General features: G+C 36.4%; 1 protein-coding gene across 9 annotated transcripts in view; it reads left to right on the top strand.

The window, feature by feature from the left end:
* Positions 1-12677, top strand: part of CBLB (Cbl proto-oncogene B) — a 222574-nt gene that overhangs the window by 189154 nt on the left and 20743 nt on the right. For 4 of the 9 annotated variants that reach the window (XM_018062089.1, XM_018061981.1, XM_013975817.2 and 1 more), the window contains exons 14-17: positions 3971-4117; positions 7917-8014; positions 8128-8259; positions 10994-11134. In XM_018062089.1, coding sequence (XP_017917578.1) covers positions 3971-4117; positions 7917-8014; positions 8128-8259; positions 10994-11134 — 518 coding nt within the window. The remainder of the gene's footprint in view (positions 1-3970; positions 4118-7916; positions 8015-8127; positions 8260-10993; positions 11135-12677) is intronic. The other 5 variants (XM_018062197.1, XM_018062444.1, XM_018062153.1 and 2 more) reach the window with 3 other exon arrangements.

Raw genomic sequence — 12677 nt, 5'->3', positions numbered from 1 at the left:
ACTCAGAAATGACAGCCACAGTGCAGAGCACTCTGTGAATGTATGATGATAATATAAAGGGAATGAAGTACTGGCTGTAAATGGAAGGATGGTTCACCTGGCAGCTTTAACTTGGAACCAGCCAAATAAAATTGCTCTATTTTATTCCTTCGGTATCCTAAAAATTTCCCCTAAGCTAAATCAATGAGTGAACCTTTCCCCATGTCACATAAATTATTTTCTCTACTACCAGAAGTAAACATACATGATAGTTAACAAAAGTTCTTAAACTTAATTTTACCACTTACCTGATTGCAAGTAAAGCTGAACCTATATTTTGAATGAGTTTTTGAAGGCAAAAAAACACACAAAATTCCAAAAATAATTACAAATAGTGTAATAATTTTCATAAATTGAGATTTATTTTGTGGTATTTTATATACAATAAAACTTTATAGACAAATTTACAAATTTTATATGAAAATTATCTGTTCATACCTTTCTTATTTTATTAATATTTTAATTTTATTGGCATATAATTGATTTGTAGTGATGTGTTATTTTCAGGTGAACAGACTAATTCAGTTATATATACATACATCTGTTCTTTTTTGGATTCTTTTATTAACACTTTATTTTTTAGAGCCATTTTGATTCACAGGAATATTCAGGAGAAGGTACAGGTATTTTCTGTATAGCCCCCACACATGCCTGAAAGTGTTAGTCACACAGTTGTGTCCGACTCTTTGCGATCCTATGGACTATAGCCTGCCAGGCTTATCTGTCAGTGGGATTCTCCAGGCAAGAATACTGGAGTGGGTAGCCATTCCCTTCTCCAAGGGACCTTCCCGACCCAGGGGTAGAACGTGGGTCTCCTGCGCTGCAGTGAGATTCTTTAACTGTCTGAGCCACCAGGGAAGCCGCTACACATGCCTCCCCATCTTCATTTTCAATGACCTTCGTCATAGTGGCCAGTTAGTTCAGTCGCTCAGTCGTGTCCGACACTGCGACCCCATGAATCGCAGCACGCCAGGCCTCCCTGTCCATCGCCAACTCCCGGAGTCCACCCAAACTTATGTGCATCGAGCTGGTGATGCCATCCAGCCATCTCATCCTCTGTCGTCCCCTTCTCCTCCTGCCTCCAGTCCCTCCCAGCATCAGGATCTTTTCCAATGAGTCAACTCTTTGCATGAGGGGGCCAAAGTATAGTGATAACTTCATTAAAAATGGTGAACCTGCATTTACACATAATCACCCCAAGTTCACAGTTTACATTCCTTTTTTTAAGTGATAGCAATTGCTTTTATTTTTCCCTTCAGAACTAAGATCAATTTTGTATAAAAATTTACATAATACTGAATAAAATGCACTGGAATAGTATTCTTATATATTGGCTTATTTTTAACTAGAATATTACACTGATATAAAAAGTCTGCATTAAAAATACAATAAAGAAGAGAAATAAAGTCTATTTAGAGCTTTATTAAGATGGTGATAAGTGGGATATCAGGATATCTAGGCCTTTTTTTAGATTTAGATATGAAGCAAATGCCAAAGACTTTCCTTAAAGTACATTTAAGCTAATTAAGGCGATGGCACCCCACTCCAGTACTCTTGCCTGGAAAATCCCATGAATGGAGGAGCCTGGTAGGCTGCAGTCCATGGGGTTGTGAAGAGTCGGACACGACTTTCACTTTTCACTTTCATACATTGGAGAAGGAAATGGCAGCCCACTCCAGTTTTCTTGCCTGGAGAATCCCAGGAACGGCGGAGCCTGGTGGGCTGCCATCTATGGGGTCGCACAGAGTCGGACACGACGGAAGTGACTTAGCAGCAGCAGCAGTAGGATAGCTTAGTTGGTAAAGAATCTGCCTGCAATGTGGGAGACCTGAGTTCGATCCCTGGGTTGGGAAGATCCCCTGGAGAAGGGAAAGGCTACCCACCCCAGTATTCTGGCCTAGAGAATTCCATGGACTGTATAGTCCATGGGATCACAAAGAGTCAGACCCAACTGAGTGTCTGAAACACTTCATTCCACAGTAAGTTTCAGCAGTAAAATACTAGATGCCCTTTGCTTTTTCATTTTCTTCAGGATATTCCATCTATTGATTTGCAGCTAAACGGGGGGGGGGGGGGGGAACTATCTTGATTAAATTATCATTGAAGAGAAAATCAAACATCAGATTTGATTTCAAAAACTGTCCTTTCTTATGTGATAGTACACTGCTTCTTTGAAAACTCTTAAATCTTTAGAATTAAGCTGGAACAAGCAGATAGAACATTCTTGACAATAATGAGTTTTGAATATTCGGTCAACAAATCTTTTTCTTTTATACAATATATGCCTCAGTTTCTTAGGGAAAAAAAATTCATTGTTCATGAAAGTATGTTAGGACATAGAAAGTATGTTTGTTTTTTCATTTCTTCTGCTAACAGAACCCTTTCTGGCCATTGTGTCAGCTAAATTTATATCCATGTTGATAAGAATTTGTGAAACCTTAATGTTTGAAATCCCTGCTCTGATTCCCATCAGACCACCACTTCACAGTCCGTGTACTCAGTGGCCCTCATTCGGGATGTACATCTGTCTAGGTTACACCGTGGTAGGTGTGACCCGTAGGTTACAGGTATGTTAGCCTGTGCTCTGGCTGGCGACAGTGGAGTCCTGTCACCACATCACTGTGCTTTGACTTCATCCTGAGCTGTCACTTTGAACTCCACGGTCGCTCAAACAAACAAGAATTCAGAAATCAGTAATGAAAAAGTCTTCGAAGATGGGCAAAAATAGACTTGAAAATTCATCTCTGAACCTCCTGGAGACTCTGATATATGGCTGAAATTTGAGAACCTTTAGGTTTTTCAGAATGTCTTCTTGTAATTGGCAGGGAGAAAAAGTCTTAAAGTTGTTTTCATTCAAACTAGTAAGGAGAAATAAAAATGAAAAAATTATTTGTCTTAATGGCTCATATACCAAAGGCCTCTTGCTCCCTCTACAGAAGGTGTTGCAAAATTGCAGTCACAAAGATTAAAAAAAAAAGAAAAAGAAAGAAATTAATTATCTTGAGGTTCATGATTCACAAAATGTTTTGGATCCATATGTACCTCCAGTGTCTTGCAAATTGGTTGGTTGTCCTAAAGTTGGTTACAGTAGGTTTCTATGTTTCTGCTTTGGTGTTTTTCAGTGGTGTCAGCAAGGGTTTAGAGTAAACTCCATTAACAATAACTGTTAAAAAAAAAAAGTACTTTTTTTCTGGGCTTGTTAATTGACTTTATTTACTCATATGAATGAGTAAAATGCTTGAAAAAATTTCTTTTTTAGGAATTGCTTTACATATTTTCATTCTTTTTTATATAGCCAGGAAATTTGCACCATGAAAACAATGGACTCCACTTAAAGACTTAAGTTCTTTTATTATCTATGTCTAACTGTCCCAGTCATTTTTAGATCTTAGTTGTTGTTGGGGCAAAAATTAACAATCTGAATTGTAACTTCGCAGGAGAAAGAACTGTTTCATTAGTGAAATTGGATTTTTTTTGACTGTACGTAATACAGGAGACTGAAAGTTGACCTATAAATACTTAATGTATAAAACAACCATCCATGCATATATATCATCATCATAATTTACAAATTTAAGTTGGAACAAAATGTTAATATTTTACTAACTTTGATGTAAATAATTTTATGCCTTCACTTACAACTCTAGGACTTTTTCATTTTATTTGATAGGTTACTGGTTTCTCTTATTGTGCCATTTTGAAGTTAGAAGTATGAAAATGCTTTTATTTCATCCATAAGGTCTTAACAAAAGATTAAAAATCCTTTTCATTTGTATTTAGTGTAAGAATAGCCCTTAGGATGTTACCCTGTAATTAAAAAATGAACCCAAGTGACAACATAGATTCTTTGATTTAAATAGGTCACATCAGAGTTGCCTGTCCTAAGTTATTATGCTAAAACTAGACTGAATTTTTTTTCCCACTCTGGTAGGTGTACTGGTCCATTAGCGAATTCCCTTTCAGAGAAAACAAGAGATCCGGTAGAGGAAGATGACGATGAATACAAGATTCCTTCATCCCATCCTGTTTCCTTGAGTTCACAACCATCTCATTGTCATAATGTAAAACCTCCTCCTAGGTAAGAATATGGTCCATTTTTTGGTCACCTCACATCTGGATAAGCATTATCATCTGTGGTATTTATTTTTAAACTGAATCACATCTGTTTACTGAAAAACCTTTTATTTCTTGCTCAAAACCTCTTCCACATATAATACTGTTTTTCTCCATGACTTTCAGAGAAAACAAAAAGATGCAGATTTCCATTTAACTAGGAAGCCGTCTTACTAAATTAGTTGATTAATAAGTCTGATGGAATAATTTGTTGCCCCCCCTCCACAAAAAACAAATTATACTCTAGTAAAACTTTGCTGTAGGTTACATATAGTGGTGATTAATTCATGGATTTTCAAAAGTAAGCTCTTTTCAATGCTTTTTATCACTTCTAAGCACATATCTCATGAAGAAAAGCTATTATTTAGAAACTAAGTTATTATACCAACCTTCCTTAGAATTTTTCTTCATGATATAAGGACTAGTCTAACATATTTATTTTCCTTTTGGATGTGCTACCTACTTCAGATCTCAAAGAATAGAAACAAATTATTTCACTTAACTGTTTTTACCAGGTACTATTTTACTTTCCCTTGGATTAAACAAGCATGTGAGGAATCCTGTTTGGCTTTCTTTTCTTCTTGTCAGCTGTTTTATTCTTCCTCCTATGGAGACAGCCTCAGTCTTTGTTATTAAAAATGGGTGGTGTGTATCGAAATATTAGATTGTCTTTATGATTCTGCATTTATATGATTGAATTAGTAAATCATAATCTAGTAATACTTTGCCTTTTTTTTTTTACATCTGACTTATTAACATTCAGTGAATGCTCAGTCATGTCTGACTATTTGTGACCCCATGGACTATAGCCTGCCAGGCTCCTCTATCCGTGGGATATTCCAGGGAAGAATACTGGAGTGGGTAGCCATTTCCTTCTCCAAATATATTTAGTACTCAAGAAGTCAAATCTCAGTTTCAGACTTCTTTCCTGAGCTCCAGTTTTCTTTGCATAATTACATCCCTGGAGCTCTGCCTGGTGTATGCGGAAGAGGGCTCAGCTGCTGCTCATGTCCCAGCCTTCTTGCCTTGCAGTATCTCTTTATTGACTGAGGAATAGGAGAGCTGTTAACACTTCAGTCATCTATGTCATCTTTACTTAGTATGCCACTTCTTTTTGAGGTCAAGTCAGTCAACAGAGTGTTTTATGAGTGGAGTGTGCCTTTCTTTCCAGAAGAAATAACTAAAGAAAATCTTTTGATGCCTTTCTTCAAGTATTGTACTATAATATTTGGGAAAAGAGAAGTAAATTTCCATTTAAAGCAGAGATCTGCCTTAGTGAATTTCATGGTTAGAATTATCACAATTCAGCACTCTACACAATTATTAACCAGGGTTATTAACACTTAGCCGTGTAGCGCTTCATATTTCAAAGTGTTATTCGCTCAGTCATGTCTTTTGTGACCCCGTGGACTGTTGCCTGCCAGGCTCCCCTGTCCATGGGATTCTCCAGGAAAGAATATTGGAGTGGGTGGTTGTTCCCTCCTCCAGGGATTCTTCCCAACTCAGGGAGCAAATTCAGGTCTTCCACATTACAGGCAGATTCTTTACCGTCTGAGCTCAGAAGATCCTGGGTTGGGAAGATCCCCTGGAGAAAGGGGATGGCCACCCATGCCAGTATTCTTGCCTGGAGAATCCCATGGACAGAGGAGCCTGGCGGTCAACAGTCCTTGGGATCACAAAGAGTAGGACATGACTGAGTGACTAACACTTTCACATTTCACAGTGAAAACGAAAGTGTTCTTTTGCAGATTGCTGGCCTTTAGGGCATTTATTGGTAAAACAGTATCATTGAGAAGACAGAGAAATAACTGAAAGATAATAATTTATTATGTTAGAAGAGCAAAATGTCCATTGCTCTTATTAGAGAAAAAAGTTATTCCTTAACATCAAATATCCACTGTTAAAATTTTCAGTTCCCTTGGCTCTTAAAAATTTGTAGTAATTTTAAAAACTGAAATAAGATGAGATTTTGTTTTTGGTCTCTTTGGGATCTCACTTTTTCCCATCACTGGGTAAGTAGGGGGTGTAATTGACTTTAAATTTTAATTGTCACATCATATTGGATGAGACTTTTGGTGACAGGCCTCTGAAATCCTGAAAATAAATTTGATTTATGGCCACCATTACCATCTTTCTACATTTATAGAGAAGTAATAAATGTTGATAATCCCTAAATTTAATTGGAGTGAATTTTTTATTTGATTGTTCTTGAGAGCTGATGGATGAAGTATCTTCTTAGGTCCTCTACAAAGCACTCTAAACTTAGACAAGTTCTTTCTTTCTGCATTTTTCCTCTCTTTGGAATATCAGGAGAAGTAAATTGTCAGTATATAGAAAATGTTAAACTGTAGATGAATAATTCAGTTTCAGTAAAAATCCATCATTTTATGAAAATACATGATAACTATTTTTAAATGAACCATCTATGTCCCCTTTAAGAGATATGGCCACCAGAGAGAAAGGAAGTGAATTTCAGATGAAGCACTTTGCAATAACTATTCAAATGTCCAGTATCTTCTCCATTATATATGTACTTTTACTTTGCCCCACGAATTCAGAGCAAATTGAAGAAAAGCAAAGTATAAACTCTGCTTTCTGTAGCTCTTTGTGAGCAGAGTGAGCAGATAGTCTGCTGCACAGTTATATTCTGAAGACAAAATAAGTTTCCGCTTCTGTTCCTGTGCCTCGGACTTTCCTATTGTGTTCAGTTTGATTCCGAAGCATTAAAGCCAACAACAAAAATACCTGTTTAGTAAATATCGTCCTTTTAGACACACCCAGATTAAAATATTTGTTGTGTACCCAAGGCCTGTGCTAAAGTCATTTTTCTACTTACTTGAGAGAAATACCAGAGTTTTGTTCATGGCAATGGTGAAATTATGCCCCAGGCTCTAGTTCTTTGAAAATGCCTATCTGAATTTTCATGGACCTCCTGAATATTTAATAATTCTCCTTCCTTGATAATTCCCTGATAGCTTAGTTGGTAAAGAATCCGCCTGCAAGGCAGGAGACCCCAGTTTGATTCCTGGGTTGGGAAGATCCCCTGGAGAAGGGATAGGCTACCCATTCTAGTATTCTTGAGCTTCCCTGGTGGCTCAGCTGGTAAAGAATCTGCCTGCAATGCAGGAGACCTTGGTTCAATCCCTGGATTGGGAAGATCCCCTGGAGAAAGGAAAGGCTACCCACTCTAGCATTTTGGCCTGGAGAATTTCATGGACTATATAGTCCATGGGGGTCACAAAAAGTCGGACACAACTGAACGACTTTCAGTTTCTTTCTTTCCTTGATAGGTTCCAGTTTTCTATAAGGAAAGCTTAAATTACAGAAACATAAATACACTGTTAAGTATCACTAATCAATAATAAAGTCACTGGGACTTTTACATATTTTTGCCTGCATATTGCATTTTTTTCCTTCAAAAACTTGATAAGGTAATATGGAAATCTTTCAAAATGATATGTTAGTTCCACAAGTGTGTTTAGGGTATGAACAGTTTTGTGCCCCTTCTAATTGTTGGTTTCACTTTAAAAAAAAAAAGAAAAGATTGTCTTCTATGGAATATTTACTTCTGCTTTGTAAAAGTATTTAGTAATAGTATGTAGATAACATACCTGCACTTTTTCCAGAAAAGTAAATTAATTATATTTGTTTTCCAACTTTATCATATGAGCAAGGTTGCTGGTTCCCATCATCTCCACCCCCAAATGACTTTCAAATGGAAAGCAATGACCCTTACGATTTTTGTCCTTTGATTTCTGCTCTAGATCTTGTGATAACGGTCACTGTATATTGAATGGGACACATGGCACATCCTCAGAGATGAAGAAACCAAACATCCCTGAGTTAGGCATATATTTAAAGGGTATGTATAAAACATTTTCTTTGTATTCTACATCTTAACGGTCAGAATTTAAAGGCAAAATTCCATGCCATTGTTGTACTGAAGATACATTAAGATTTTGTGTTATCCTCTAGGAGATGTTTTTGATTCAGCCTCTGATCCAGTGCCATTGCCACCTGCCAGGCCTCCAACTCGGGACAATCCAAAGCATGGTTCTTCACTCAACAGGACGCCCTCTGATTATGATCTTCTCATCCCTCCATTAGGTTGAAACCTTTAAAACAATTTCAAACAAGCCACTCTGCCATTTCTTTCAATTAACATCTGAATTATCAGAATTCAGGGTTCAATGCAATGCAGACTTGTTGGGTTCTGAAATTGTCTGAATTTGAATCCAGATTAGAATCGCCAGGTGATGGTGACTCTCAAGTTCATGTGACCATTATTCCACTTAGATGATTGAAACAGTGGTGTAAGTAGCTGGCATTGGTCAGGGTTTTATCAAGTTGTCTCTTCATGTAAAACATCTTATGAGGGCACTGTTCATTCCTTCAGGTGCTTGTGCTTCTTATGGATTTGGAGTATTCTTCTGAGATTCTCTTGAAGTACAATTCTTACTGAATGTGTATTTACTTTTTCTTTCAGTATATAATGACCCATTTCCACTTAGCTAATTACATTATGGGGCATTATGTCTTTTATTGCAGAGAGCCAAAAACAAATTCTCTCTTATAATCATTGCAGCTAGAAATAATCTCAATTTGTTTCAAATTTTGCTATGAAGTACACTTAATGTGTGTGTGTGTGTGTGTGAAGGTACACACAGGTGTATATGTATATAAAAGTTGTCTGGTGCAGGTGTCTGTTTCATTAATTTTAGGTAGGAAGCTTCTCACCCTATTTTTAGAGGAAGACAACTTTTGGAAGTTAAAGCTTCACAATAATGTGTCACCATAACATAAAATAATGTATGATGAAGGTTCTTTTGTGAGCTTAATTATTAGACTACTGGAAATGAACTTTTCCATTTTTTTCCCCCAAAGACACCATCATCTGATATTTTAGTTACACAGTTGAATGTCCTGCTCCTATTCTTTCTGCAGTTCAGAGCTTTACTATCACCTACATGGATTACAAGGGCCTCCCAACTTCCTTCTTTACCTACAGTCATTTTTTTTTCTTCTGCTTCTTCCTCTATGCTGGTTTTTTACCTGTTACCCAAGTCTTTATGACTAGATCAGCATTGTCCTATAGAACTTTATGTGGTAACATAAAAGATCTATCTGTATGACTGTAGAACTGAATTTTAGTTTATTTAAATATCTGTATGTAGATGGTTACTGCCATATCGGACAATGCAGAGAAACATTCCAACCTTCATTTTAAAATTATTTTTAATTGGAAGGTAATTGCTTTACAGTGTTATGTTGGTTTTTGCCATCCAGCAACATATAACTCATCCTTTGGCTCTTCATGTACATCTCATATTTTATTTATACTATTCACTCAACCTAGAAGATACCATCTTTGTATTTGATGTAAAGTCACTCAGTTGTGTCTGACTCTTTGCGATCCCCTGGATTGTAGCCTGCCAGGATCTTCCGTCCATTCTCCAGGCAAAAATACTGGAGTGGATTGCCATTCTTCAGAGTGTATTTGATGAACAAATGGTTTTGAGCCCCTGATATCCCAGACCTTCCTGTTCTTGGTAACACCTTGATGAATGCCACTTTCTACCTTCCTCTTCCCTCTTACAAGGCATCTCTTTCTCTCTGTGTGACCTATGGGACTTTCACCTCTGAATCATTTGTGAAGTTTTTTTAGAACTCTCTGTGGAATCTAAGCTCCTCAGGTCAAGGCCTTATGATTTTGATCTTCACATTATCCATGTGCCTAGCATGGTATACAGGAATATCAGGGTGGGGAAAATAACAGTAGGGGCAGATAAAGGATTTGAATAAATAAGAGTGTGGAAGATAGCTAAAAATTCAAATGATACTAAGAACTAAGCTCTCTCTCCTGTACTTTCATGTATTTTACATTAGAAAAATTTCTCTAATAATCATTAGAGAAAATATTCGGAATATTTTTCCCAAAGCAAGCTGTATGAGTGGTGAGACCGTTTGTATTTAAATATACCTTTATATTCAAGTCAATATATTTAAACACAGAAGAATATTTATTACTAGAATATGTGGATATTTATACTCCGTTCCATTCGCAAGTATTTGCGATTTCTTACAGAAATACATATACTGCAATTTTATTTTTTAAACAATCAAGATGAGGAAAAATATGAATAGGAGATAGTAAGATGTGGCAGGTGAAACATAAGTAGACATAAAAATCTGCTGCAATATTTTATAGTTACAAAAGGTGGGAACTATGCAAATATAAGTAACTAGCTTTGGGACCACCACAAGAGTTAGTTCTATATTTAACTGTCTCTCTAGAGATATCTGGTAAGTAGAAAAAGATGGTATTCCTCTACTGCAGGTACATTTTCTGTATATTTTGACAATGAAATATATGGGGAGCATTAGTTTAAATGAATTAAAATCCAGTAGAGCAAACTTTACAAGATAATGTAAATTATTCTATGACATTAAATTTGTGTGCATGTTGTGATCTTCCAGTTAGACTGGGAACTCTTACTGTTACACAGAAATTCTGTTTTGATGATGTTGATCTTATAATATTTAGTTCAAACCTCCAATGTCTTAATATTACAAAGGTTACAGATGAATAATAGGCTGTTTCATACCCCGCCATACAACTTTTTAACAGAAAGGCCTGAGAGAAAAAGTCTGCATGTACCCATGTGTGTTTGTGTGTCTGTACTTCCCTCCAGACACTCCCCACAAAATAATCAGCTTCCATTGTCAAAGTCGGTCAACTGCTGCATAAACACTGCAGGTGAAGTTCGTTATAAGCGGTAAGAGAAAATTGTTAGTTTTGCCTGAAGTTCTGCTGCTGATACTGACCTTTCTTTAAATGCAGGCGAAGATGCTTTTGATGCTCTGCCTCCGTCCCTCCCACCTCCCCCACCTCCCGCAAGGCACAGTCTCATCGAACATTCGAAACCTCCTGGCTCTGGCAGCCGACCATCCTCAGGACAGGACCTTTTCCTCCTTCCTTCAGGTAGGAGAGAAAACCCAAGCAAACCTTTCACTTGAAGCAAAAGAATTTCTAAGATCATACTGTCAAATAAGCATTAGTAATTCACTGATTTCTAGCTCTCAAGCTGAAAACTCCTGGGGGAGAAAATAGCAGTTGGGTGGGTTTGTCTGTCAGTTGTTTGGTTTATTGCCAAAAGAATTTTTTTAAATGAGGAAAGCAACAAGGAATCACAGAATTTAGAAATGTTGCTGTATGCTACAGATAACATCTGTATGCTACAAAAGGCATCCCTGAGAACCAGAAGGGCTCTGTGTTTGGGCCAGTAGTGATGGGGACAAATTTAGACTCACTCCTAATTCTGAGTGTGATATTTCTAATAACATGTTTAAAAATTTTTACTAAATGTGCTTTAGGGTCATTATTTTATTCCAAAACATAATATCTTGGTAAATTATACTGCTGTAACATTAGTAGGTGTGTTTTTTTCTGAAATATCTGCATTTTATTGTTGTGTTACTGTTTTTATTTTTAATGCCTTGGTGTATTTACTACAATTATTGATCTTTGAGGAAAAATTAATATATAGCTTTTTGTAAATTCAAGTGAGGAGTAGAAATAAAAAGACTTAGTAAACCATCCACTTCACTAGTCAGAATTATCAGGAAAAAAAAAAAATTCAGTTATATTGAATCTGCTCATATTAACTGTTCCAGTCAGCCCTGTTGGTGATACTGTGATCTATACTCAAACATTTGCTTCCTCAGTTTGGTTTGATTAAACATAGGATAAAGATTTTTTCTTAGCAGCTGCTTTACATATATGTATGAGATAAATCATGAAAGCCTTTGAAGAGTACTGACTTTGTCCTTTGGCCACCTATATGCTTCATAGAAAACTTTGGGATCTTTTACACTTTTCTCATGGTTCTTTTTTTCAATTTGGTTTGATAATTTAGAAGTTTGAGGCAGTTTGTACATATGACACACAAAATTATAGACATATAACTTGGAGTATATAATAGCTTCAGTTCCTAAAGGCAGTTTATGTTCAAGGAGTAATTTTGAGTTTAATTTTTTGTCAGTAAATACTGAATTGTCCTGTGTCACTCACCCTGTGAAATGCCTCCCTGACCTCATGGATCACATTAATTTACTGAATGCTACCAGTCTGAGCTACATTTAAGCCCATTGAGTGAAAGCACAGTGAAGTGACTTCTTTTAAAATTAAGCTTTCTAGGAGTTAGAACATTTTCACACATGCTTTTACCTGTTTCAAAAGAATCAATTGTAATTTATTTCAGTTCTTTATCATAATTTCATTGTTTGTTGTGCTTTGTAAAATTCTTCAAAAATTTTTTACTCACGATTAATTACAAGAAAAAAATTACTTCAAAATGAAAAGCCCCCTTTTTTATTAGATAGAATGAAACTGTTGTATAAACTGTTTTATTTCATGTATAGCTTTGCTTGACTGCCAGAGAGGCTCAGGAGCAGTAATCCTTAGCCTATGGTGTGAGGCTAATATGAGACCAGAGCAGGGTCATTTGAAACTGTTGACTCACTCT

The sequence above is a fragment of the Capra hircus genome, chromosome 1 (genome assembly GCF_001704415.2).
Source record: "Capra hircus breed San Clemente chromosome 1, ASM170441v1, whole genome shotgun sequence".
Classification (NCBI taxonomy): Eukaryota; Metazoa; Chordata; class Mammalia; order Artiodactyla; family Bovidae; genus Capra; species Capra hircus.
The sequence above is the reverse complement of the archived record's forward strand: the minus strand, read 5'-3'. Positions and strand labels throughout refer to the sequence as shown.